Source organism: Drosophila navojoa, chromosome 2 (assembly GCF_054131105.1).
Source record: "Drosophila navojoa isolate 15081-1374.11 chromosome 2, UAZ_NAV_1.0, whole genome shotgun sequence".
Taxonomy (NCBI): Eukaryota; Metazoa; Arthropoda; class Insecta; order Diptera; family Drosophilidae; genus Drosophila; species Drosophila navojoa.
In genome coordinates this window covers 3,678,453-3,706,364 of record NC_142890.1, presented here as the reverse complement: position 1 = coordinate 3,706,364, position 27,912 = coordinate 3,678,453, and the positions used below count along the sequence as shown (strand labels likewise).

General features: G+C 45.5%; 7 protein-coding genes across 9 annotated transcripts; all 7 read left to right on the top strand.

Annotated features, from left to right (window-relative positions):
* Window positions 1–649: 649 nt before the first annotated feature.
* LOC108654325 (aminopeptidase N) lies at window positions 650–3,907 on the top strand. Its single transcript, XM_018105544.3, has 5 exons — window positions 650–1,241; window positions 1,301–1,456; window positions 1,518–2,228; window positions 2,292–3,519; window positions 3,594–3,907. Exons 1-5 carry the CDS (start codon window positions 691–693, stop codon window positions 3,825–3,827), a joined length of 2,880 nt encoding a protein of 959 aa, XP_017961033.1. The 5' UTR covers window positions 650–690; the 3' UTR covers window positions 3,828–3,907.
* A 1,270-nt stretch (window positions 3,908–5,177) lies between these two features.
* LOC149092059 (aminopeptidase N) lies at window positions 5,178–8,383 on the top strand. The gene is made up of 4 exons (XM_089260064.1): window positions 5,178–5,918; window positions 5,980–6,454; window positions 6,519–6,757; window positions 6,814–8,383. Exons 1-4 carry the CDS (start codon window positions 5,227–5,229, stop codon window positions 8,264–8,266), a joined length of 2,859 nt encoding a protein of 952 aa, XP_089116190.1. The 5' UTR covers window positions 5,178–5,226; the 3' UTR covers window positions 8,267–8,383.
* Window positions 8,384–10,246: 1,863 nt separating this feature from the next.
* LOC108654340 (membrane alanyl aminopeptidase) lies at window positions 10,247–13,741 on the top strand. The gene is made up of 6 exons (XM_018105568.3): window positions 10,247–10,403; window positions 10,498–11,020; window positions 11,088–11,252; window positions 11,308–12,024; window positions 12,086–13,207; window positions 13,280–13,741. The coding sequence occupies exons 2-6, from the start codon at window positions 10,503–10,505 to the stop codon at window positions 13,572–13,574; spliced, it is 2,817 nt and encodes a 938-aa protein (XP_017961057.3). The 5' UTR covers window positions 10,247–10,403; window positions 10,498–10,502; the 3' UTR covers window positions 13,575–13,741.
* A 1,230-nt stretch (window positions 13,742–14,971) lies between these two features.
* On the top strand, window positions 14,972–18,261 carry LOC108658129 (aminopeptidase N). Its single transcript, XM_030387123.2, has 6 exons — window positions 14,972–15,780; window positions 15,845–16,141; window positions 16,209–16,395; window positions 16,453–16,700; window positions 16,762–17,871; window positions 17,927–18,261. The coding sequence occupies exons 1-6, from the start codon at window positions 15,149–15,151 to the stop codon at window positions 18,222–18,224; spliced, it is 2,772 nt and encodes a 923-aa protein (XP_030242983.2). The 5' UTR covers window positions 14,972–15,148; the 3' UTR covers window positions 18,225–18,261.
* Window positions 18,262–18,953: 692 nt separating this feature from the next.
* Window positions 18,954–22,202, top strand: LOC115565592 (membrane alanyl aminopeptidase). 2 transcript variants are annotated; one of them, XM_089265187.1, is made up of 7 exons: window positions 18,954–19,629; window positions 19,688–19,981; window positions 20,042–20,228; window positions 20,297–20,544; window positions 20,603–21,712; window positions 21,771–22,034; window positions 22,072–22,202. In XM_089265187.1, exons 1-7 carry the CDS (start codon window positions 18,983–18,985, stop codon window positions 22,109–22,111), a joined length of 2,790 nt encoding a protein of 929 aa, XP_089121313.1. In that variant the 5' UTR covers window positions 18,954–18,982; the 3' UTR covers window positions 22,112–22,202. The 2 variants fall into 2 exon arrangements, with proteins under 2 accessions (XP_089121313.1, XP_089121314.1); XM_089265188.1 differs by having other exon boundaries at window positions 21,771–22,183.
* Window positions 22,203–22,753: 551 nt separating this feature from the next.
* Window positions 22,754–26,091, top strand: LOC149092058 (membrane alanyl aminopeptidase-like). The gene is made up of 6 exons (XM_089262257.1): window positions 22,754–23,434; window positions 23,493–23,786; window positions 23,846–24,032; window positions 24,150–24,397; window positions 24,459–25,568; window positions 25,627–26,091. The coding sequence occupies exons 1-6, from the start codon at window positions 22,788–22,790 to the stop codon at window positions 25,925–25,927; spliced, it is 2,787 nt and encodes a 928-aa protein (XP_089118383.1). The 5' UTR covers window positions 22,754–22,787; the 3' UTR covers window positions 25,928–26,091.
* A 213-nt stretch (window positions 26,092–26,304) lies between these two features.
* Burs (Cuticle-tanning hormone bursicon) lies at window positions 26,305–27,397 on the top strand. 2 transcript variants are annotated; one of them, XM_018105822.3, is made up of 3 exons: window positions 26,305–26,781; window positions 26,862–26,986; window positions 27,045–27,397. In XM_018105822.3, exons 1-3 carry the CDS (start codon window positions 26,676–26,678, stop codon window positions 27,309–27,311), a joined length of 498 nt encoding a protein of 165 aa, XP_017961311.1. In that variant the 5' UTR covers window positions 26,305–26,675; the 3' UTR covers window positions 27,312–27,397. The 2 variants fall into 2 exon arrangements, with proteins under 2 accessions (XP_017961311.1, XP_017961303.1); XM_018105814.3 differs by having other exon boundaries at window positions 26,313–26,805.
* The last annotated feature ends 515 nt before the right edge of the window (window positions 27,398–27,912 follow it).

Below are 27,912 nucleotides of genomic sequence, written 5' to 3'. Positions count from 1 at the left end.
CTATTTCTTTTCATTCTCCTCTACCTTCATATATTTGTATACCCTGAACCAGAGAGAACTCGTGTATACCATACGCAGTTTCATTAAGATTGTATGTGGAGCCATGTGTATGTGTTTGTGCATAAAAGAAGTGCAGAATGATTAAAATATCAGTTTGAAGGGTTCAGGGTATCTCCTAGTCAAGCAGTCTCGACTAGAGCCTTCTAACTTGTAGTATCACAATATGTCGATGCTTTACAATGTATGTATATTTAGATTTATCAATAAACTTATAAATACGAGTTAGGTCAATGGCGTTCTCAGTGATAAAATACATGATTAGGTAACTGAAACTTGAAAGTCATTCAGGTTTATTTTATTTTGATTTAGTAAGTGAATGGCCTATTTTCAAATTAACAAGTGTCAATGGTATTTTAAAGGCACTTTTAATGTTTGTTGAACACTTAATAATGGGCAACATTTATAGACCATGTCTAGAGATAAGCTGCTTGGATGATGGACATTCGATTAACTTTACGATCGACCGTGCGAATCGGCATAACTATTTGGGGCAATAAGCTAATTTCGTGTTTCGCCTATCAAAATATTATCTTTACTATCGACTGGATTAGATATGACGATTACTATAAGTACCCCAGCCCATAGCAGTCTCTGTTTCATATACGCATACGTGACCCTAGGGCGCTTAACATGGCGCGCTGGATAGTAAATTCGTTGCCGCTGCTGCTGCTGTTGGTTGCGGTGAGTCAACAGGCTCGACTCATCTCGCCGCCGGTTGATGAGTTTAAGCAGCTGGAGACTAAAGGAGATCAAAGCCTAGTTCGATACATTGAACCGCGCGCGGATGATAACAGCGTGGATAATTATCGTCTGCCAAACAATACGGTGCCCATATCCTACAATGTGGAGCTGTGGACGGAAGTGCACAAGGGCACGAGAGATTTTCGTGGCGTCGTGAAGATCGATATTCAAGTTGTCGAGGATACTAAAACGATCACATTGCATTATCGGCAAATCAATGAATTCACCGCTACCATACAAAGCAAGGACTCAGTGTCGAGCCAACCGATAGCAGTGGTAGGGTCGACCGAAACGAAACGCGAGTTTCTGCTCCTCACGCACACAGACACCCTCAAAGCGGGCTCCAACTGGACGGTGACCATCAGCTACACTAGCCGACTGCGCGAAGATATGGGCGGGTTCTACTTATCCAGCTACACTGATGATAATGGTACAGTACAGTAAGTTCTTAATGCTTGTAATTGTTTTGGGGCCTACATATTGTTGACTCTCGCCACAGCTATCTGGCCACCACACAGTTTGAGAGCACAAATGCCCGCCACGCCTTCCCCTGCTACGATGAGCCGGCCAAGCGTGCCAACTTTACGATCACCATACACCACGATCCCAGTTACACAGCCATCAGCAATATGCCAGTGGATGCGGCCAAATCGAGGTGAGTGCCAAGTAGATAACAATATCGTTCGCCTACCTAATCAATATCGATTTTATGATAGCTCCGGCAACACCGTATTTCAAACAACGCCACGGATGTCCACCTATTTGATAGCGTTTATTGTGTCAGACTTTGAGTCCACAGGCGGCGAGCTGAATGGATTGCCTCAACGCGTGTTCTCACGCAAGGGCAGGCAGAGCGAACAGGAGTGGGCCCTGTGGTCTGGCCTTGTTGTCGAGTCCAGTTTGGCCAAGTATTTTGGTGTTCCGTTCGCTTTGCCCAAACTGGATCAGGCGGGCATACCCGACTTTTCAGCCGGAGCCATGGAGAACTGGGGCCTGGCCACCTATCGGGAGCAGTACATGTGGTGGACCAAGGAGAAGTCGACCATCAATCTGAAAACGAACATTGCCAATATAATTGGACACGAGTATACGCACATGTGGTTCGGTGATTTGGTATCCATCAAATGGTGGACCTATCTGTGGCTTAAAGAGGGTTTCGCCACCCTCTACTCGTATGAATCGAATGATATTGCGTTCCCCGAGTGGGACACCTATCAGATATTCCATGTGAGCGACTACAACACAGCTTTGATCAACGATGCCTCCTTGAGCACGCCCATGTCGCATTACGTGCAAACGCCCTCAGAGATCTCCAACCGATATGGCACCATCTCCTATGCCAAGCCAGCCAGTGTGCTGTACATGTTGAAGAATGCGTTTACGGATGCCGTGTTCCGGCGGGGATTGAACCTGTATCTAACAAAACAGTGAGTATTTTCGAATGAGATCTTATCTAAAATATCAATATCTCTGACACTTCTGTTTAATAGTCAATTCAACTCGACGGACGAATGGGATTTGTTCGCCTCACTGCAGAGCGCGGTCAACGAGCTGTCCCTCAAGCTGCCGTTCAGTGTTGCTGACATTTTTTCCAGCTGGTCCAAGCAGGTGGGCTTCCCTTTGCTGACCGTGGAGCGTAATTATGATGCTGGCACCTTTACCGTTAAGCAACAGCGCTTTTTGAACAACAAGACAACCGTTAACACGGATACTTGGTATGTGCCCATCAATTATGCAACTGCATCGAGTCCCGACTATCGCCAAACCAAGGCCTCGCACTATCTGCCAAAAGCCAAGGAGCACACAATAAGCGATGCTAAAATTGCGAGCTCCGATTGGCTGCTACTCAACAAACAGTCCACTGGCTTCTATCGCATATTGTATGATGAGCGAAACTATCGGCTGATTGCACAGGGTCTGAGGGATCGCCCCTTCGATTTCCACACACGCAATCGCGCACAGCTTATGCACGATGCGTACCGCTTCGTGGACACGGGCCGTATCAGCCATAGTATACTGTTGGACCTGATGTCCTACCTGCGCAAGGAGTATCAATATGCGCCCTGGTCGACAGCCAATAGTATATTGAATATATACGATACTTATCTGCGAGGCGATGCCAATTACGCGCACTTCCGCGAGTTTGTGATCGAACTGGTCGAGGATATCTTCGTCAAGCTGGGCGTCAACGAAATACCCGGCGAGCACTACTTGAACAACTATCTGCGCGTGACCCTGGTGAGCCTGGCCTGTCAGGTGGGCAGCACCGAGTGCTATAAGCAGTCGCACAGGAAACTGCAGCTGTATCTGCAGAACGGTGTGGTCATCGAGCCAACATTGAGAACCCAGGCCTATTGCGCCGGATTGCGTCAGGCCGAAGACACAACCTTCGATTCAGTATTAAAGGCTCTGTTCGCTTCCACGAATGGCAACGATCGCTCTATCTATATGTCGTCGCTGGGCTGCATGCAGAATGCCAACCAGCTGAAGAGATTCTTCGAAACCTCCCTCGACAAGAGCAACTCTCTGAGCACCTTTGAGCGCACCAGTGTACTAGATACCGCCCACTCACGAGGCGAAATTGGTCTAACTGCTAGCCTGGACTTTTTGGATGCCAATTGGAAGGCATATGGCGATCTGAATCCCAGTGAGAAGCCGTTGGACGACGTACTGCGCCGTATAGCAGGATCAGTGGTCAGCGAGTCTCAAAGGAATCGAGTAAGTTCAAACTTTGCCTTTTGCCTCTTCCGATTTCTAATTTCCTCCAATTCTGAAATTCATTTCCCTAACAGCTCAATGCGCTGGTGGCCAAAATCAAAGCGAGTGGCGCAGAGTATCTCAAAGATAACACAGAAACCGCTGTGCAGAACGCCATGAAGAGCAACTTTGATTGGCTGAATGTGCATCGTCAGCCGATAATGGGTTGGTTAGCTGACTATCGCCGCAATGGCAGCAGCTCCCTCTCTGCCTCGCTGTTTGTGGTGCTCGCAGCGTTGTTATCTCTGCTATATCATGGATTTCATTGAAATACGATTGCTCCAAAAATGAAACTAAAAAATAAAATAAAACTACGTGATTCCCCCTCCATAGGCCATAACGAAATTGGTGTACGTATTTTGACCAGTGGTGAAATTTTCTACGTCTTTCTCAGAAGTCTGCACTGCTAATAACAGTTTAGATTCATTGGAGCTGATTATCGGAAATTCGAGTTTATAGCACTTGAGTTCGATCAATCTTATCGCTATTTACACAGTACTCATAAAGCCGTGATAGTTGTGGCTAAGGCCAATATACAATTGTCATAACCAAATGTACATCTCATGTTTCGGCCATAATTGCGATACTCTAAAATATTTATGAACCCCATAAGCCTTGCGCTTTTCGATCGACGGCTTCATGAGGTCAGAGTCATAATTTAGCTCTGTAAAAATGTTCGATTGTAGCTCTATAAATGCATGTAACGCCTGGAAGGATATAGGCTCCATAAACACACTCTGATTAACTCTACTCGCCGTTATCTCATTCAATATGTTTTCGCTTTTTCCTTGAACAACCTCTTGAGATCACTATGAATTGGTTAATTTATTTTATTTATATTTTTTGACTGATACGCTAAGTATTATTATTGCTATACATTAATATTAATATCATTATCGACCACATTTTGCCAAAGTTTTTCCATTAAGCTTTTAATGGAATTTCAAAACTTTTAATACCCAATCTATATGGCCCATTTGTAGTCGAGATTAAAACTATAGATATGGTAAATTATTGTCGAGTACTTGTTCCCAGAGAATGTTCGGTTAACCTTTGACTACCTCGTGACTCGGTTTGTTTCGGAACTTTAAATTTCGTTTGGAAATCATTGATATCAGTTATCATAGGGCCATTAATTAAGTTGTTCCGCTCTCAGAGCAAAAAGCGCCTATTAATTTTTGTCTCTGTTTAGCATTTGTATGTGAACAAGTTTTTTGATAAGAGACACCGTAGATGACAAGGTAAAATCACAATGAGAACTCTGCTATCAACAAAGGCCGTCTGAATCTCCATCTTCAACTGGCGTCCACTCGATATGTTATCTAATTAACTAACAGTCTGTCCATTGCCCACTCGATCACTTGACAACCGTATTAAGCGATATTATGGCCTAAAGCCAAGGCGCACGCGTTCTGGCCTGAGATCGTTTCTATGATTTACGGTGTTTTTTTATTGGCCAGCAAATTGAATTGAGCGTTTTGATGGCGTTTTAGGGGCGGCCGCAGGTGATTAAAATAATCTTTATGCCTTGTCGGCCGATAAGATGCGCTACACTAGTTAAGTGCGAACTGAAAATCTGCCTCGATTGCCGTAACAATTTGGCTTATAAGTGGAAAATCAGCGAGCGCTGCTCAGTTGTTGTCCAGCTGTCGTCGCACCGCAGACAACATGGCTCGCGTTTTCACTCCGATCCTAGCCCTACTGCTGGTGCTGGCCACCACCCATGCGGCCGTTGTCCGTCAGTTTCCACCCTTCGAACGGCAGCAGCACCAGTTGATCGAGAATCCCAATCAGCGTGCGGCTGAGCGCGTCGATGAGGGGACCTATCGGCTGCCGAATAACACGGAGCCTGTAGAATACAATATCGATCTAACCACGAATGTGCACGATGGCACGACAGCATTCCAAGGCACTGTGACCATCACGCTGAAAGTTCTAGAGACGAGTTCGGTTATTGTGGTGCATGCCCGACAACTAGAGATTCTGGAGGCGACAATCCGCAAGAGTGATGCAGCTGAGTCAACTGCTGTGGCACTTGACGTCGCTGAGGATAAAGAGCGCGAATTCTTGCACTTGTCTGTCAAGGATCTAACCTTTGCAGAGGACACCACCTGGCTGGTCACCATTAAATACAGCGGAAATCTGCGCTTGGACAACGGTGGCTTCTACCGTTCCTCGTACACCGATGAGACTGGTGCTACCAAATACCTGGCCACCACTCAGTTCGAGAGCACCGATGCCCGTCACGCCTTCCCCTGCTATGATGAGCCAGCCAAGCGTGCCATTTTCACAATTACCATACATCACGATCCCAGCTACAATGCCATCAGCAATATGCCAGTGGATGCGGCCAAGTCAAGGTTGGTTTACTCAGATATCCTAAAAAGATCCTTTCAATTCAACTTCGGTTCGCTTCTCTAGCCCTGGTGTTACGGCCTTCCAGCCCACTGTCAAAATGCCTAGCTATTTGGTGGCCTTCATTGTATCGGAGTTTGTGTCCTCTGAGGGTGAGCTTAACGGTCTGCCCCAGCGCGTCTTCTCCCGCAAGGGCACCGAGCATGAGCAGGAATGGGCTTTGACCACTGGCATGTTGGTCGAGAAACGTCTCTCTGGCTACTTCGGTGTGCCGTTCGCTTTGCCTAAACTGGATCAGGCAGCTATTCCCGATTTCGCTGCTGGCGCCATGGAAAACTGGGGATTGGCCACATATCGCGAGGAGTATCTGCTGTACAATGTGGAGAACTCAACAACAAATACACAGACAAATATTGCCACCATTGAGGCACACGAGGATGCGCACATGTGGTTCGGTGATCTGGTGGCCATCGAATGGTGGAGCTATCTCTGGCTCAAAGAGGGTTTTGCCACGCTCTTCGAGAACTTGGCTGTCGATTTGGTAGGCGAACATTTATTAACAGAAGACCGACTGAGAACTAATACGAATTGATTACCCCAATCAGGCCTATCCAGAATGGGATATATTCCAGACTTTCCATACTGGCTCATATCAGAGCGCCATGATCAGTGACGGTAATCCCTCAGTGCGCCCGATGACCTACTACGTGGAGAAGCCTTCGGACATTTCGTTGCTCTATGACTCAATTGCGTATGCCAAGGCAGGCTCAGTGCTGGACATGTGGCGTCACGCTCTTACCAACACCGTCTTCCAGCGGGGTCTGCACAACTACCTGGTGAAGAAGTATGCCAATCATCCAGTTGATCTCAATTCGTAGTTGCTAATTGCTGATATTCTAGCGCCTATTCCGCTGCCAATGAGACGGATCTGTTCGATGCCATTGCGCTGGCCGCTCGCGAATTGAATTATGAGGTGCCAGCCCTTGTGGAGGACATGATGTCCAGCTGGACCCGCCAGGGTGGACTGCCGCTGCTGACTGTGGAGCGCAACTATAACGATGGATCCTTCACCGTCAAGCAGGAGCAGTACACCAACAACAAGGACGCCAAGGGCGACAAGACCTGGTACGTGCCAGTGAACTATGCAGTGCAATCGAATCCGGATTTCCGTCGCACCGAGGCCACTCACTATCTGCACAAGGACCAGAATTTGAGTATCAGCGATGCCGCGCTGAAGAGCGGTGAATGGCTGATACTGAACAAACAATCCACGGGCTACTATCGCATCAACTATGATACACACAACTGGCAGCTGATCAGTCACGGCTTGGCCGATCGTCCACACAAGATTCATCCGCGTAATCGCGCCCAGCTGATTGATGACGCATATCGTTTCGCTACTAGCGGTCGGCTCTCCCATTTCGTGCTCCTTCAGCTGCTCACCTATCTGCCGCAGGAGACTCAATATGCTCCCTGGTCAACGGCTAATTCCGTGATCAGTGTGTTCAATCGCTATCTGAGCGCTGATGAAGCCTACGAGAATTTCCAGTTCTATGTTGCTGCATTGGTCAGCGAGCAGTTCGATAAGTTTGGCGTGAACGATCAGAACGGAGAGCAACATCTGGTCAAGTTTACCCGCAACGCGGTCATTAATGTCGCCTGTCTGGCCGGCTTGAAGAGCTGCCTGGATGAGACAAACGCCAAGCTGCAAGCCTTGATCGCGCACGGCACTCCGATCGAACCCAATCTGCAGACGCCCGTCTACTGCAATGGCCTCAAGCAGGCCGACGATAAAACCTTTGACTTTGTCTACGACAAACTGATGCACTCAAACAACCAGGCCGAGCGTCGTCTGCTCATCTCAGCCCTCGGCTGCGCACAGAACGAGAAGCAGCTGGAGAAATACGTTTCCAGCAGCATTGATATGAATAACCAGCTGCGCACTCAGGAGCGCTATACGCTGCTCACTCCCACCTACTCCCGTGGATCGGTGGGTCTGAATGTCTGCATTGATTTCCTGCTCAAGAATTGGCAAGCGTATGCCCAGCTGAATGCTGGCTTCGGTGGCGTTAATCCTCTGTACTCTGACATTCTGGGCATGTCCTCCTACGTGGTTAACGACAGTCAAAAGGCTAAGCTGCAGGAGCTGATCGATGCGGTCAAAGACTCCGAATTCGTGCCCGCAACACTTCAGGCAAGCGTAGACACTAACGTTGAGGCTAACATGGCCTGGCTGGCTTCCAACCGGGGACCCATCATCTCCTGGGTAACATCCTTCCGTAACGGCAGTCCCGCTCTCACAGCATCTCTGCTAGCCATGGCACTGTGCTTCATCGTCGCTATGTTGTTCTAGGATGTATTTTGTAGGACTCACTAAGTTAATTTAAGGTACGACTACCTCGCTTGACCAATATGTTTGTATATAATTTTCCGATTCTACCGTTTGTCAATAAAAAATATTCTAATTAAACTCCTGTCAGTAAATTAACAATTATTTCCACCCGATGACAAAGTCAATTAACTATTTCCGCGTCGTCATTCCAAAAATATTTTAGTATTCATGAAGGTGGAATGAATTTCTTAATGTTTTTTGTTAACGTTCCATGCGCCTTAGGATTTTGTAGTTTATGTCTACCATAAATAGCTCAATGACTTATCAATTTTGAGCAATTCGATCACATGGTATGAGCAATTCGATCGCATGGCAACAATATGGTTATCGATAACGATAACGGCACATGTAGCCAACCAGGAATTGACTAATCCGTCCATGAAGTACGCCATTTTGTGCTTATCGGGCGATGATGACGTTTTTTTATTCAACTTCAAACAATTCCAGAACATTTAAGTTAACCAAAACCAACAATTTCGATTCGAATTCATTCGCGAAGTACATTAACATGATTGGAAAATTTCAGTTATATGATAAGAGACAGAAATCTTTATCAACGGGCTTCATTAACAAATGCAACATTTGAAGTTTCTAATTTCCGATTATAAACAAAATATTATTACTAACTGGTCTAGCCTCATGTGATAGATTAGCAATAAGCCCCGTATCACAAGCATTTTATTGGCTATAATAAGCAAAATAATAAAACTATATCATATTTTATTAGAAAAATTTTATTGTGATGCCTCTTATAATGCCAATTTATGATTAATGCGATTAGATAAACATTTGTAATACTCTTTTCCTTTCCATCCTTCCGTCAGTAAGTTAATTGTCCAGCTGTGAAATGGCAGCAATAAATTTAAATAAATATGACAGGATCCGAATTGAATTTTGGAAAATACAAACCAATAAGAATCACATTTGCGTACCCTAAAAATGTGATTAAGATAGCCTATTTACCAATAAGTGAATCGAATCTATATAAAATAAAAAATGTTGAACATTATCAGACTATCAGCTCTTTGCAGAACTCTTGGTATTTCTGGTCGGGAAGTCCCGAGCACTCAAAACACTCTGATTTTACGAAAAGCAACTCATATTTAAGTTACATAGAAGACCATAAATACCTATGTTCTGTCATAAGCCCTCTGAGTGACTCAACTGTTTGAGTTGAGCTAAATGTGTACACAGCTAAAAATAATTATAGACTTAGTGATATATGTGGTCCAATTTTTCCGATGGCTATAAATCAAATAAATATAAATCAATTTATGAATATTTATCTTTAACTTGAGCAAGCTAACAATTTTAGTCAACGATACGTATTCATTTATTTGAAATAGGTGCTTAGTTGACGAGATCTTGGCACCGACTGTCACGTCGATCTCCCTTGCGATTCTTATGTTCTAGTTATCTTTCCAAAGTACTATCTTTTGATATTGCAGCATTTGTTTATAAACTTGATTGAAAAAAAAAAGAAACAATAGGTGAATCATACATAAATTTAGATCAGTTAAGAATGTGCTAGCTAACATTTTCTTTTTTGAACCGATGTTTATCATCAATATTGCTGTTTTACTTCAGGACTATACATATTTGTGTGTCCAACACTTCGTGGAATTGCTTTATCTCGAAGACTATATTAAAAGTTGATATAGGCGATACTTGAAGTGGCTAAGGCAGTCGATTATTTGGCACATAATTACTTTTGGCTATTTGGTGTGCTTTACACGCTTCGTATTAGTCATTGCCTGTATGGTATCTGGATTAAAGTCCATTGTTAAATCTTTCCATATATAACTGTCGGCTATACTTAAGTCATTGATTGGCATGTGTCCATATATATGTATATAGGACATAAATCACGCTTGATTCTCTTATCGGGGCGTCATCGTAATCGTCGCTTAATCTATAAGCAATGTGTAAATTATCTTGACTCAAATAAAATGTTTTAAGGTTAGAGATAAAACGCTGTTAAAGTCATCATATATAGCACACACAATCGCTAGTTGACTTCAGTTTGGTTTTTCGCGTTGCTCTCCGCAGTGCTTTAGTCGCGAATTTTGTTCTAGTCTAGTGATATTTCAAATAGAAAGTGAGTGCCGTCTATTAAATTAAATTGTTTTGTGGTCCAAAAATTGTTGTAATTATCTATTTGAGCATTGATTCGAAATCTTAATAATTTGCAGTTGAAATGTTCGGTCGGCATTTGGCTGTCCTTGGGGCGGTCTGTCTGTGTGTCGTGTTGGCGGCCCCACGACAGGAGCCGGAAGTCCTGCCACCGTCTACGTTTGCGGAACCAGAAAACTGGGAATACAGATTGTCAACGCACATCAATCCCATTAACTACAATATTACGTTGCGACCCTATTTGCTAGAAAACGATAAGGCTCGCTTTACCTTCGACGGTGAGGTATTCATCGAAATCGAGCCGGAGTCGACAACAAGGCTCGTGTCATTACACTCGAAAAACTTGACTTATACGAAGTCGGAGTACTGGCCGAAACCGGCAATAGGAGGTGCAGCAGCTAATCCCACTCAGCTAACAATTGGACCACACAATTTGCAGACCGACATCAGAAATCTGACCACAGCCTCGGATCTGGTGGCGAAGCAGCGCTACATTTTGCATTTCGTTTATACGGGAACGATGGACGATGATATGCATGGATTCTACCGTAGCTACTATGTGAATGACAACAATGAGACGAAGTGGGTGCAAAGGATTCGCTGGCTTCAATTTCGATACTGAGAGTTGTGTTTGTTTTGTCTTTGGCAGATGGCTGGGCTCCACACAGTTCCAGACGCATCATGCGCGTCGTGCCTTCCCCAGCTTCGATGAGCCGCAGTTTAAGGCCACCTTTGATGTGAACCTGATACGTCCTCGCACCTACAATACTGTTAGTAATACTAGGCTAATTTCCTCAACGCCTATGGAGAATGGGTAGGTTTCAAGAGACCCTCGTGTGAATCTGTGCTAACTCCCATGCTTACCTTAGCGAATACTTTTTGGATGTATACAAAACCACGCCGAAAATGTCCACCTATTTGCTGGCCTTCATTATCTCAGAGTTCTCCATCCGCAAAGATGAGTCGTTTGGAGTTCTGGCGCGTCCCGAGTTTTACCCACAGACCCAATATAGCTTCAACGTGGGTCGCAAGATTCTTGCCGAGATGAGCACCTATCTGGACTTGAACTACTACACGCTAGGCAATGATAAAATGGACATGGCTGCCATACCCGATTTCTCAGCGGGTGCCATGGAAAACTGGGGCCTGCTGACCTACAGGGAGCGCAGTCTGCTGGTGGATGAGACCGCCACGACTCTGTCATCCCGTCAATCAATTGCAGCTGTTGTTGCCCACGAACAGGCTCATATGTGGTTCGGTGATCTGGTCACCTGCAAATGGTGGAGCTACACCTGGTTGAATGAGGGCTTTGCCAGGTATTTCCAATACTTTGGCACCGCCATGGTCGAAACGGAGTGGAGCATGGATCTGCAGTTTGTGGTCGATCAGATTCAGTCGGTGATGGGCATGGACTCGACCAACGCTACTAATCCCATGAGCGATGAGAACACATTCACGCCGGCACACCTGAGTCGGATGTTCAACAGCATCTCCTACAATAAGGGCGCCACCTTTATTCGTATGATTGAGCATGCAATGGGCTCGGATAATTTCAAGAAGTCTCTGCGGGAGTACCTTGTCAAAAAGTAAGTATAATAGCACTATAATTCGTTATGGCAATGAGTGCTTATCACATGACATTTGCAGCCAATATGAGTCCTCGGTGCCTGAGTACTTGTTGAATGCCTGGCTGGCCAACTGGCCCGCTGATCGCTTCAAGGCCGATGCGACAAAGATCTTCACGAGCTTCACCACTCAAGTGGGCTATCCCCTGATCAATGCCGAGCTGAGCGCTGATGGCAAGAGTGTTAGGTTTACCCAGAAACGCTTCCTCCTCAAGCAAGGTGACGGTGCCGATCCCAATTTGGTCTATACCGTGCCAATTACCTACACCACCAGCTTGGAGAAGAACTTCAACGACACCAAGCCGAAGCTGGTGCTAGCCCCCAATGCGCCAGCGACAGTTACCTTGCCCAGTGCGGCCACATGGGTGTTGGCCAACATCCAGGAGACGGGCTACTATCGCGTCAACTACACGGAGAGTAACTGGAATGAAATCCACAAGGCGCTCGTCAGCACCAACTGGGGTGGCATCCATGAGCTGAATCGCGCTCAGGTGGTCGATGATCTGCTCAATTTGGCTCGTGCCGGACATATCAACTACGAGCTCACACTGAAGGTGCTCGAGTATCTGGAAACTGAAATCAATTATATACCCTGGACATCGGCATTCAATGGCTTCAACTACTTGGCCATACGCCTGGGCACGGACACCGCCCACTTCAGCACATACATTCGCCAGCTGACCAACAAGGCCTACAACCAGCTGGGCTTCGAGGAGAGCACCCTGAACACAGCCCTCGAGATCTATCTGCGCACAAAGGTGCTGTCCTGGAGCTGTCGCTATGGCAACATCGATTGCATCAACAGGGCCAAGAGCTATTTCAAGTCGCTCTACACTGTGCCCAAGAACATTCGCTCCGTGGTCTACTGTGTGTCGCTGCGTGAGGGCGGTGCCACCGAGTTCGATGCGCTCTATGCGAAATTCAAGACCGAAAAGGTTGCCACCGAGGAGACTCTGCTCCAGAACTCCTTTGGTTGTGTGAAGCAACAGGCACTCATTGAGCGAGTCTTCAATTTGGTGTTGAGCAATGAGATTCGTCGCCAGGACAAGTCCTCAGTGCTGAGCACCCTCTACACCGAGAACAACGAGAATGTGAGCCCCGTCTTCAAGCTGGTCACCGCCCATGTCGATGCACTGGCCACAGCGTGAGTAGCCCAACTGCCCAACTAATATTGAGACATGTATATCTATAATATTGAATTTGTTTCCATTTACAGCATGGGTGGCTACTCCTCGGTGGCCACAGTCGTCTCGAACCTTGCGGCCCGCTTCACCGAGCAGTCGCAATTGGACGACCTGAAGAAGTTCAATGCCGACAACAGCGCCAAGTTCGGCAGCTCGGCAAGCACACTGAGGGCCGCTGAGAAGACCGTCCAGGAGAATCTGGACTGGGCCGAGACCAGGCTGGGCACCTTCCGCACCTATCTGGCCAGGCGCAATGGCAGCGCCACGCTGAGCGGCCTAAGCCTGCTCACCCTGCTGCTGGTGGCCCTGGTCACGTTGCTGCGCTAAGACCAAGATTAGCCCCTTTGCCATAGATTGGCATTGGCGCTGTCGTCCAACTGTTGAAGTATTTGAACGCCTGTACCGCCTGTGCAACAGGCCATAAACCAGCCAGATAAGAGGGCTTTGAATATAACTATGTTGACTTTAACTTATAATAAAACCATCTAAAACTCTATCTAATCTTTATGGAACGTGGACGTGGGTTTAATAAGTTTCAGCTGTCAATATTAGTTAGTTCGCGTTCGGCGAATTCTGCAGGCATAATATTTTTCACAATTTTACAAAATTCTGGCTATATTTGGAGTATATACACATTATTGGTATGCTGCCTCGTATCATGCGCAAATATTGGTCATAAACCGTGTCTATCAACAACGATATCAGCGGCGGACTCTCAGTCAGAGGTATCCATCAGCCTGTCCCGACCAAAACCACTCGATCAATTTTTCTGCCTAGTATATTGATGAGGAATAAATATTTATTGAGTTGATAAGCTAATATGAGATAAAATGCAAGTTACCCTATTCATAATATCGTAATTATAGTCCACTTATTTATAATTAAAACGGTACCAGCACAATTTTCCGATATACATACATATCATTTGCGGCATACCAATACTGAATTTAGTCATTCATAATATAGTCTCTATAGCTAGAGAAAAGTTAATCTTTATGACGGATTTACCTCATATGTACTTTATTTATTTAATTATTTTTAAAATTGGTAGCCCGACTATAATCAACTATATCTGACGCTTAATATAGCCGGATTTTTGGAATACTGGGAACTGAATTCTTTGATTTGTCAGCTCCTCTTATATAAAAATCCCCCTCGGAAATAATTTTTACTTTGTCAGAAGCAAACACGAGTATATATTTAAGCATTCAAGTCTATAGAGTCGATTGCGTGTAGATTATTTGCACTCATACGGACAGATGGACGGATGGACAGTGCGCAAACCAATAAACTCACTTCACTTTGTCAAGTACAAAAACTTCCTAACACCTCTCTGATACTGTTTGAAAATAATCTCTTTATAAAGAGCAGACCCTCATATAAGCAAATCAATATTAGAGTAAATAAATTCTTCTGGCTACATTCACAAAGCTTTGAGTAAAAGCGAATACCATGTGAGAGAGCAGCTTGCTAATGTAAATACATAAATATATTTGTTTATGAAATGTAGCTTATGAGTGTCTAAAATGCAAACTCAGTAAAATTTCTGTTGTGTTTTGTTTATCCATATTTAACATATTTATTTTGCAAATACCTCGAAATTCCACTCAAAAACTGGTTTACAAACAGTTTTGTATTTAAGAGATTTAAGGTTATATTAAGTTTCTAATGAATGTGTTCAACTACTGTGAATCATCAGTCAATTTTTATAATTCACATAGATTTCTCAATGAAATGTTTTTTATGGAAAAGCCTTATGGATATGGGAATAAGAATGGCTGCCTATTCATCGCATCGATTGCCACTGCCCAGGTTATCTTATCATCACGCAAACACAACATCATCTGTGTTTAATTCAATTTTAAATAAGCTTGACGCTCAGTATTGAAACTGCTTTCGGCATGAACAGTTTTGGACGCAGCGTCTGGCTGCTCGCCGGCCTTTTATCTATAGGCCTGATAGCCGGCGTCGAGTGTGCGAATTATCGGCTCGAGCGCACAGTGCTACCGGTATTTTATAATCTAACCATAGGTCTGAGAACCGATGGTAATCAGCCCAGCGACAGCTTCGATGGCGCCGTCGATATAACATTGAGAGCGACGCAGCCCAATGTGAATGCGATCGTCTTGCACAAGGAAGACCTCGATATAGCCGAGGTCGCGCTGCACAATGAGGCTGGCTCGCTGCTCTATGGCATTGCGAATAGTTCACTGAGCTATAGCCCGGCAACACAGAAGCTAACTGTTTATCTGCTGCAGCCGTTGGCGCCCAATGTGAGCTTCACGCTGCACTTCAAGTACAGGGGCAAGGTGAACAGTGACATGAAGGGTCTGTTCACTGCCAGCTATGTGGAGCATGAGACGGGCCTGACCAAATGGATGGTCCTAACGCAATTGCAACGGATCTATGCGCGTCTGCTCTTTCCCTGCTTCGATGAGCCGGCCTTCAAGGCCAAGTTCCAGCTGCACATTGAGCGGCCGAGCGGAATGAATGCTATCAGCAATACGCAGGTTATCGCAACAACAGCACTGCGGTAAGCTGATGTAGATAGCCCACAAGCGTGTTGCGCCAGCTTATCGATTCTATTCCAATTGCAGCAATAATCGGGCAATGGATCATTTCCAAGTAACACCTGTCATGTCCACTTATCTGCTTGCTTTTATGGTCGCCGAGTCTCAGGCACGCGGTAATCTCAGCGACTTGGCTGTGGTAAGTCGGCCACAGGACTACAACAACTCTGAGTTCAGCTATAATGTGGCTCAGCGTGCGAGAGATGCCTACGACAAGCTATTCCAACATCCCTATAAGGAACTGGGCAACGAAGCTCTCCTGCATGCCGCCTCCCCACGCTTTCCGCACAACGGCATGGAGAACTGGGGTCTCATCATCTACAGGTTAGTTTGCAAAACACATACAGACTTGACTAGATCGTCTTGCAATAACATTTCCTGCATTTCATAGTCAAAATATTCTGGTGCATCGACCAAACTACACAGATGGCTGGAACGATAAGGAGGCTAGCATACGCATCATCGTGCACGAGACATCGCACATGTGGTTCGGTGACAGTGTGACCTTTGCCTGGTGGAATAACTTCTGGCTAAACGAGGCATTCGCACGATATTACGAGTACTTTATGTCGCATCAAGTAAATTTATTCAAGCACTAGCTAAGATATCTGACAAATCAAAGAGTTCCATTACAGCTCTATCCGGCCTATCAGCTAGACGAGCAATTCGTTGTGCGCCAGTTGCAGATGATCTTTACAGTTGATGCCACCAACGGAACGCAGCCGCTGTCAAGCCGCGAGGCGGACATACAAAGCCCATCCGAAATTGCCTCAAAGTTCAGCAGCATTGCATATGCCAAGGGCTCTAGCATAGTGCGCATGTGGCGGAATGCGATGGGCGCGGCGAACTTTGATCTAGCCATTCGCAACTACCTCAGGCAGCAGTGAGTGAAAATTTTCCTAGCATGACTGCAATATATCTATCGTCTATCGTCATTCCCTTAGTCACCTGGGCAACACCGTGCCAAATGATTTGTTTACACATCTCAAGGCGAATTGGCCCCAAGCTCTGAATGCTACCTTGGATCAGTTCTTTTACGACTTCACCCAGCAGGTGGGCTACCCCATTATCGAAGTGATTCGCATTGACGTCTCTTCGTTTGCCTTAAGACAACGCCGATACATACTGGATCGCAACGATGGCAGCGATACCCATTTAACCTACACGGTGCCCATCACCTACGCCACAAATGTAAATCGTGACTTTGAAGACTTGATACCTGTTGCGTATTTCAATAAATGGGACGATGTTATGCTGCTTCCGTTTTCTGGCCCAATCGAATGGATTGTGCTCAACCTGCAGCAGTCCAACTATTATCGCGTGTTGTATGCGCCATCGCTGCTGAAGCGGATCCATGATGCTCTGGCCGAAACCAACCACAGCGAAATACACGTTGCGAATCGCGCAGCGATCATTGATGATCTGTTCAATTTAGCTCTGATCGGTTTGAGTAATTATGCCGAGGTATTCGAGTTCATGGAGTACATGAGCAAAGAAACCGACTATATTCCCTGGTATGCAGCCTATGTGGGCATGGATAGAGTGGCAATGCGTTTGACCCCAGAGCAATTACCAAACTTCAGGAAGTATCTCAGCGACATTACTCATGGCGTCTATACCAAGCTGGGCGTGAGATGGAGCTCTAACGACACCGTGTTGGATGTCTACAATCGCAACAAGATGGTCTCCTGGCTCTGCAAGTATCACAACTTCAGATGTGAAGACGAAGTGCGAGAGAGCTTTGATAAGAGCTCGGAGATCCCATCATCAGACTATCGAGAGACCTATTACTGTGCTGCTTCCAGAGCAGGTAGATACGCTCTCGTTATGGAGTACTATAGGAATGAGACGGACCCAAATGAACGAGAGCTACTCTGGCGCGCAGCCAGCTGCACGACGGACTTTTACAGGCACTACCACGATGAAATCTTAAGCGAATCCAGCAGTGTGTCCCAAAAGACTGTTGGCCTGGCTCAGCTCTATCGACAGAATCCCGATCTAGTAAAAGACATCTTTATTGCCGTTACCATGGACATCCAGCAGTTGGCAGATGCGTAAGATCTATGACAATGAATTTCGTTTCAATAGTAATATTACCACAACTTACAGCTTGCAGAGCTGGTCTAGGACTGCGACGGCCCTGAGCGATATGGCGGACTACTTTACCACAAGGGACCAGCAACAGCTTTTTGCCGAGTTCATTCAAGAGAGCTCTACGCTTTTCGGCAGCTCCGATGTGATACTTCGCCAAGCCCTGATCAGAATCGAAAATAACATTAATTGGGCTGACCAGAACTTGGATCAACTTGTCCGCTATCTGGCCATGAGGAACGGAGCTGCTGGTCTTAAGCTGATGTCAGCGCTACTATTGGTAGTGACGTTACTTTTAAATTTTTGGCTTACATGATTTGATATATTACAAATAAATTCGTATATGCTTACAAGTTGGAAGCTCTTGAATGGAATAACCATTACCTTTCAGTGGACATAGATCTATGAATTATCTGGTCCGAATATTGAGGCTTGGCGTATCAGGTTGATTCTTAGAATATTATTAGGATTCCCAATCGTAATCTGAAACATTTTTTTTATTTTATTTTATTTATTTTTTTTTTTTTTAGTATAGTATATAATCATATGCCTACACTCGAGTGTCTAAATCCAACACACGCCCCTTTTCGATAATGAAAACAGGAAAAAGCATTCACACAATCTAATCATTGAACAAATGGTCGAATGCTCTTTGCAAGGCTTGCGACCAAGCACAGCTCATAAAGATATACAAATTACTTTTTAGAAACAATTCGTCACACACCATGTGGGACATCAAAGACCTCAAAGCTTCATCAGCAAATATCGTTTTTATGGCTTTTAGGATTTCCAAATGAATACTACGTAAAGGTTTCGAAATGATGTACATACATACCTACATCTATTTTTATCAGCTTTGATACTTCCTAGTTGTTCATGATGATCATAAAAGCAATAAATTTCCATAAAGACACCAATATGGCCATACACCAATCTACAGTTAGAAACAGCCTAATTCCTTAGTCATATTGTAATCTAATCTTTCAAAAAAATCACCTATTAATTGGAAGGGCTCGTGAGTGAATGTTAAAATAATTGCACAGAAAATAATTCAGTATTCGAATAGCCATCGACATGAGCTGTTCGTGGTCTGGCATTTGGCCCTTGGCCGCACTTATCACATTGGCATGGATCGGGAGTTGCAAGTGTGAGATCAATTATAGGTTGAACACCAACGTGTTGCCCTCGTTTTACAGCCTAAGCATCAGTCTGCGGGACAACACAATAGTTCCTAACAGTCCTGCTCAGAATTTCGATGGCAAGGTCAGCATCACCTTGCAGACAGCACTTGAGGATGTGAAGGAAATCACCCTGCACAAAGATGTGACACTTAGCGTCATGCAGTGTGTGCTCTATGACGCCGCTGGCAAGCAGGTCGAGGAGCTTAATAACTCTAAACTGACTTCTGTAGAGGACGCACAGCAACTGACTGTGCCTCTGAAACAGGCTTTGACTGCCAATGTAACCTACACTTTGTTCTTCAAGTATGTCGGAAAAATTCAGACTGATACTGTAGGCCTGTTCTCCGCAAGCTATATGGACGAGGCGGCCATGCAGACCAAGTGGGTGCTCTTAACTCAGATGCAGCCCATCAACGCGCGCTTGGTCTTTCCCTGCTTCGACGAGCCCACTTTCAAGGCCAAATTTCAGCTAAGCATCACCCGACCCAACAGCCTCAATGCCATCAGTAATACGAAGCTAAAGGAAACGAAAGACGAGGGGTAAGCCTCCAGGTTGTTGAGCTTAAGGAAATTTGCATTACCTATTTAACAATTGCAGAAATAATCGCTTCACCGACCTCTTTGAGGTTACACCCATAATGTCCCCATATTTGTTGGCGTTTGTGGTCTCCGAGTACCAGATGCGCGGCAACAGTACCCTCTCCATTCATACCCGTCCGGCGTACAATAAGTACACGGAGTTCAGCTACTCTGTCGCAGAGCGTGTACTGCCAGCATATGGGGAGCTGTTCCAGCAGCCTTATCAGGAACTGGGCAACGATGTACTACAATATGCAACCACCCCACGTCTTTCCCAAGTCAGCGCTAACAACTGGGGACTGGTCATTGCCAAGTGAGAAGCGCTCGGCACAATTACGGGGCTTAATATTAACTGAGTGTCTTTGAAACACAGGGATAATGTTTTTCTGGAGCAGCCCGGTGTTACCGATGGATGGTCGGACAAGGAGCTCACAATTCGCAATATTGCGCAGGAGAATTCCCACATGTGGTTCGGCAATAGCATCACCTGCTTATGGTGGAGCCATATTTGGCTGCACGAGGGGTTCGCGCGTTACTATGAGTACTTTTTGGGACATCAGGTAAGCCCGCTTTCCAAAGATTTGTATTGCTCAATTGTTCTGAAATATATATTTTATTTGCTTCACAGCTTTATCCCGATTATCAGCTCGACCAGCAATTCCTTGTGCAAACTCTACATGAGGCGCTTTTATTCGACTCTCAAAATATCACTCAGCCAATGACCAGCGCTCAAGTGAACATTAATACCCCAGGGGATATCAATTATAAATTTGAGAGAATCGCTTTTGCGAAGGCAGCTAGCGTAATCCGCATGTGGAGCATCTTAATGGGTGAGGAAAACTTTAAAACAGCAATCCGGAACTTCCTTAGGGAATAGTGAGTACAATTTCCTTGGGATACAATAGCCCAACCCCACTAAAATATTTTCTATTAGTCGTTTGAGTACCGTCACACCCCCTATGTTATATGTGCATCTTACGGAGAACTGGCCCAAGGAGCAACATGTCACATTAAATGCACTTTATTACGACTTTAATATAAAAGTGGGCTACCCAAGGATTATAGTGAGCCTCGATGAAGATAACCAAACATTTCGCTTTGAGCAGAAGCGCTTCTTGTTAAACAGCACAGATGGCAGCAATCCCAACTTGCGATACACAACGCCCATCTCATGGACCACAAATCTTGGCCGTAATTTTCAGAATCTAACACCCAACTTTTATTTCGAAAGCCATGAGACTTTTTATAGGGGCCGTATGAACAAACCATTTGACTGGATCATCGTCAATATAAAACAAGCATTCTACTACAGAGTACACTATCAGCCACCACTTCTAGGACGGATTCAAAAAGCCTTGACCAAGGCTGATCACAGTGAAATCCCAGTTGAGAACCGAGCTGCTATCATTGATGATCTGTTCAACTTTGCGCTCGCTGAATTGATTGACTACGTCGAGGTCTTCGAGTTCATGGAGTACATGAGCACGGAAACCGACTATATTCCCTGGTATGCTGCGTACGTGGGATTGGAGAAGGTGGCGAGGCGGCTGACCCCACAGCAGTTGCCCAATTTCAAGAAGTATCTCAGCGACATCACTGAGGCGGTGCACGCCAAGCTGGGCGTGAGTTGGAGTGCCAGCGACAAGGTGTTGGATGTCTACAACCGCAACCAGCAGGTGTCATGGCTCTGCAAGTACCAAACCTCCAATTGCACTGCGCAGGTGCTGGAGAAGTTCAATGGCTCAGAGAAGCCATCGCCAGACTATCGGGAGACCTTTTACTGCGCAGCTGCCCGAACGGACGGGTACGCTCGAGTCTTGGAGCTATATAAGAAGGAAACCAACTACATAGATCGAGAGATCTACTGGCGCGCCGCCAGCTGTACGAGGGACTATCGGACGCACTACCAGAACGAGATCTTGGGCCAGGGCAACAGCGTGGACCTCAAGATGGTTGGCCTCGCGCAGCTCTATGAGCAGAATCCGGACTTGGTGACGCCCATCTTCCAAATGGTAACCGAGAACATTTCACAGCTGAACGATGCGTAAGTTGCTCGATGGGTTCTATATAGAACTAGCTAAATTCTGAATGCTATATTCCAGCTTGGGCTTCAACTGGACAAAGACCGCTGAAGCTCTGAGCGACATGGCGGAGTATTTCACCACCCGGGAGCAGCAGCGGCTCTTCTCTAACTTCTACAAGCAAAGCCACACATCCTTTGGCAGTTCCGCGGGAACACTCAACCAGGCACTGGCCAAGGTGGAGACGAACGTGCAATGGGCGGAGCAGCGCTTGGGCAAGTTGGTGAATTTCCTAGCCCAGAGAAACGGAGCTGGTGGATTGGCGTTGGCTTCTTCGCTGATGATGTTGTTATTCACCCTTTTTGCCTTTAACCTTAGATAGAAAAAAAATAATAAAATATATATGCATATATGCTTCTTAGAATAGCAAGATTATAAGTCACTTGGTACACTTAAGATTGTTAATATATTTCAGATAGTCGAGGATTTCATTATAATAAAGTTACATATATTTCTAAAAAAAAACTTACTTGATTTTGATTACCACTGGCTTAATTGATTAGAAGTAATTGATTTTGTGAACTAATGATAACAATTAGCAATAATAATCATTATTTAAAAAACTTTGCTCAGCCTTTGATTAATGCCTATGTCTACAGTTTTTCTAGTGATACCCCTATCGAATATGTGCGTATCTTTATGGCCTATCGAGTGAAAATTTGAAAGATTATATTTCAACAACAATGTACGTACACGGCTTATATGGCTTTTAGGATTCCAATATAATAATACGTAATAGTTTTGAAATTATGTGTATACATATACATACATATATTCTTATCAGCTTTGATACTTCTTAGTTGCTTATGATAATTTGAAAAGCTATAAATTTCCATAAAGACACCAGCAGATAAGACCATAGACCAATCCGCAGGTGGAAACAGTGTGCCAAAATCAAGTAGTTCAGTGATTGTTCATCCTGAGTCATATTGTAATCTAATCTCTAAAAAAAAATCACCTATTATTTGAAAGGGCTCGTGAGTAAATGTTTTAGTAGAATTGCACAGAAAATAATTCAGTATTCGAACAGCCATCGACATGAGCGGTTCGTGGTCTGGCATTTGGCCCTTGGCCGCACTTATCACATTGGCATGGATCGGGAGTTGCAAGTGTGAGATCAATTATAGGTTGAACACCAACGTGTTGCCCTCGTTTTACAGCCTAAGCATCAGTCTGCGGGACAACACAATAGTTCCTAACAGTCCTGCTGAGAATTTCGATGGCGAGGTCAGCATTACCTTGCAGACAGCACTTGAGGATGTGAAGGAAATCACCCTGCACAAGGATGTGACACTTAGCGTCATGCAGTGTGTGCTCTATGACGCCGCTGGCAAGCAGGTTGAGGAGCTTAATAACTCCAAACTGACTTCTGTAGAGGAAGCACAGCAACTGACTGTGCCTCTGAATCAGGCTTTGACTGCCAATGTTACCTACACTTTGTTCTTCAAGTATGTCGGAAAAATTCAGACTGATACTGTAGGCCTGTTCCCCGCAAGCTATATGGACGAGGCGGCCATGCAGACCAAGTGGGTGCTCTTAACTCAGATGCAGCCCATCAACGCGCGCTTGGTCTTGCCCTGCTTCGATGAGCCCACCTTCAAGGCCAAATTTCAGCTAAGCATCACCCGACCCAAAAGCCTCAATGCCATCAGTAATACGAAGCTAAAGGAAACGAAAGACGAGGGGTAAGCCTCCAGGTTGTTGAGCTCAAGGAAATTTGCATTACCTATTTAACAATTGCAGAAATAATCGCTTCACCGACCTCTTTGAGGTTACACCCATAATGTCCCCATATTTGTTGGCGTTTGTGGTCTCCGAGTACCAGATGCGCGGCAACAGTACCCTCTCCATTCATACCCGTCCGGCGTACAATAAGTACACGGAGTTCAGCTACTCTGTCGCAGAGCGTGTACTGCCAGCATATGGGGAGCTGTTCCAGCAGCCTTATCAGGAACTGGGCAACGATGTACTACAATACGCGACAACGCCCCGTTTTCCCCATAACAGCATGGAGAATTGGGGCCTCGTGATTTTCAAGTGAGTAGTGCACGTAGGTAACGTGAATCACGGGGCTAGCCTAAATCTAAATAATTTAGGGATAAGGTCCTTCTGGAGCAGCCCGGAGTTACGGATGGATGGGCGCAGAAGGAGTTTACAATTCGCAATATAGTCCATGAGAACGCACACATGTGGTTCGGCAATAGCGTCACTTGCAAATGGTGGAGCTCCATCTGGCTGCACGAGGGGTTCGCGCGTTACTACGAGTTCTTTATGGGTCACAAGGTAAGAAGATGGCTTCCTTGGAATGAGCTGTGATTACTTGTAGGGTCCTTTTGTGTGACTCATTAGTGTTTATCCAATTGATTTTTTCTATACAGTTTTTATCGATTTCTTCTGCAGCTATATCCGGAGTATCAATTGGACCAGCAGTTTGTCGTGCATAAACTTCAGCACGTCCTTACGACGGACTCTCTGAATATAACTCAGCCGATGACCAGTTCAGATGCAAGCATACAGACACCTGCAGACATCGCCCACAAGTTTGGCCGAATTTCATTCGCCAAGGCCGCCAGCGTGATCCGCATGTGGTCCCTTGCAATGGGCGAAGAGAACTTCAACAGAGCCATCGCGAACTACCTCAAGGAGTTGTGAGTACAAGTACGCCATTGGCTCTGAAATTCTGAATCACATTACCGATTTCTTCTCCAGCTACTTGGGTAACACAAATCCTTCCGATCTGTTGAAACACATCCAGGCTAATTGGCCTAATCAGGAAAATATCAGTTTGGGTCAATTCTTTTACGACTTCATTGTTCAAGTTGGCTACCCTTTGATCACAGTGAGCCTCTCCGTTAAGGGTCATCAGATCAATTTCTATCAGCAACGATTCCTGCTGAATGACACAGATGGCAGTGACAGCGAATTGCGTTACACGGTGCCCATCACCTACACTACGAATCTGGCTCCAAATTTCACAAATTCGACGCCTGCATTTTTCTTTCATAAACTAGTTGACATATATCAACGCTGGTCGGATGAGCCCATCGACTGGGTCATTGTAAATTTAAAGCAGGCCAACTATCATCGAGTTCAGTACGAGCAACCACTGCTTGATAACATTCAAAAAGCTCTAACAAAGACCGGCCACAGTGGAATCCCCGTTGAGAACCGAGCTGCTATCATTGATGATCTGTTCAACTTTGCCCTCGCACAAATGATTGACTACGTCGAGGTCTTCGAGTTCATGGAGTACATGAGCACGGAAACCGACTATATTCCCTGGTATGCTGCCTACGTGGGATTGGAGAAGGTGGCGAGGCGACTGACCCCACAGCAGTTGCCCAATTTCAAGAAGTATCTCAGCGACATCACTGAGGCGGTGCACGCCAAGCTGGGCGTGAGTTGGAGTGCCAGCGACAAGGTGTTGGATGTCTACAACCGCAACCAGCAGGTGTCATGGCTCTGCAAGTACCAAACCTCCAATTGCACTGCGCAGGTGCTGGAGAAGTTCAATGGCTCAGAGAAGCCATCGCCAGACTATCGGGAGACCTTTTACTGCGCAGCCGCCCGAACGGACGGGTACGCTCGAGTCTTGGAGCTATATAAGAAGGAAACCAACTACATAGATCGAGAGATCTACTGGCGCGCCGCCAGCTGTACGAGGGACTATCGGACGCACTACCAGAACGAGATCTTGGGCCAGGGCAACAGCGTGGACCTCAAGATGGTTGGCCTCGCGCAGCTCTATGAGCAGAATCCGGACTTGGTGACGCCCATCTTCCAAATGGTAACCGAGAACATTTCTCAGCTGAACGATGCGTAAGTTGCTCGATGGGTTCTACATAGAACTAGCTAAATTCTGAATGCTATATTCCAGCTTGGGCTTCAACTGGACAAAGACCGCTGAGGCTCTGAGCGACATGGCGGAGTATTTCACCACCCGGGAGCAGCAGCAGCTCTTCTCTAACTTCTACAAGCAAAGCCACACATTATTTGGCAGTTCTGTGGGAACACTCAACCAGGCACTGGCCAAGGTAGAGTCGAACGTGCAATGGGCGGAGCAGCGCTTGGGCAAGTTGGTGAATTTCCTAGCCCAGAGAAATGGAGCTGGTGGATTGGCAATGGCTTCATCATTGGCGCTAGTGATGTCTACCATTTTGACTTTGATGTTTCGATAAGATTTGAAATGGATCGCACTGTCTGTGTCACACATAATAAATCATTTGAGCTCCACCTTATCAGTCTTAGCCGATAGTTTGCCGATAGCTAAGACCATAATAAACTTAACCTGTTCTTGTGATAATGGCAAAGATTTATAAATGTGTATTTTCATATCTTCTAATGGCAGCAATGAATTCGCTTATCTCTGGATAATCACATATGTATGTATGTGTGTATCTCTATTTTCATATTTGACACGTTTATAAGACTCTCTTGGTTTCGGTCTGGCGTTACGCGTGTCAGACATCGAAAAATACGAATCGATCGATGTTGTCTAGCTAGTCTAGCCACTGACATAAGATTTTTGGTCTAGCGCAGCTCTATGAGCAGAGCTCTACTCTAACTGCACCCGATGGACTTGCTGGCCCAGAGTGATGGAATGGACTGATGCTGATGGTGATGATGATGTCCGCATTGATTGGATTTTTGTTTATGCAGTGCCGCACGAGCGTTGGGGCTCGAGTAAATGGCGCAGCGGGACAAATGTGATTTTCGTGTATGCAATTACTAGGCAAAATGGTTGCTGCTGGCCGCGTCGCTTTATTGGGCCATAAGTCATAAGTCCTGACTGGCCGGGACATTAGGGCTGCAGCTGCGGCCGGCTACGGGCCACATATATAAGAGGCGTCGGTCGGCTGAAAGCGTTTTCCATTCGGAGGCGTCGCGACCTGGACTTGACTGAGGCTAAAACTGAGCTAGAGCAAAATGCTGCGCCATGTGCTACGCCACGAGAACAACAGGATATTCGTGCTCATATTGCTGTACTGTGTTCTGGTTAGCCTGCTGAAGCTGTGCATGGCCCAGTCGGAGGGTACGGCGACTGCCACTGAGAATGGTACGCAAACGGTCGTTTAGCTCATATTTAAGCTAAGTATTGTTTTGTCTTTGCAGATATTGGGCATCTGGGCGACGACTGCCAGGTGACGCCCGTCATCCATGTCCTGCAATATCCGGGCTGTGTGCCCAAGCCAATACCCTCCTTCGCCTGCGTGGGTCGCTGTGCGAGCTATATACAGGTGCGTCGATCCACGGTATATATCACCATATATCTTTACACAATAACACTTTGGTCAGGTTTCGGGAAGCAAAATTTGGCAAATGGAGCGCTCCTGTATGTGCTGCCAGGAGTCGGGCGAGCGCGAGGCAGCCGTCTCGCTCTTCTGTCCCAAGGTCAAACATGGTGAGCGCAAGTTCAAGAAGGTTCTCACCAAGGCTCCATTGGAGTGCATGTGCCGGCCATGCACTTCGATCGAAGAGTCAGGCATCATTCCGCAGGAGATTGCCGGCTACTCGGACGAGGGTCCGCTCAACAATCACTTCCGACGCATTGCCTTGCAGTAAATCGAAAACCAAAAACAATACAAAACATCATTAGCATAGCATTTTGCACTCACATTTGCACTTTAAAATAAAATTAACAAACGCATCAGTTATAAAAGCATTTTAGAATTTTCGCGCCTCAACATATTGCGAATTCGTTCAATCTTTTTTGATACGGCAACTTTCACAGAGATTCAAATTTGAGGCGAATTCAGCAAAGCAATGGACTGGCGCACTGCACTACTATATTTTGTATATTTGTTTGCCTTCAATATTAAGGAATAAATATAACTTTCTTTGCATATTAAAATAAATGTCATTGAAGCCTCTCAAATTTAATTGTTATTACCGTCTCTTTCCCACTGGCCAAGACTGCCACTGAAAGGCTGTTATCCATTATAACGAATGTGCTTAATTACCTGATCTGGTACCACTATGCCGTTTCTGGCATTCACTTATTTTCTGGCTACCTATCAGATGAAAAATGTTAAATTTATCAAATGCATAAAATAATGCCAAGCGCATAATTGAGATCGCGAACGCAGGCCAGAGCACGTTAACACTCTGTTATTTAACATAAAATATTCGACCATAAATTATTTTCTATTCTAGCATTTGAGCA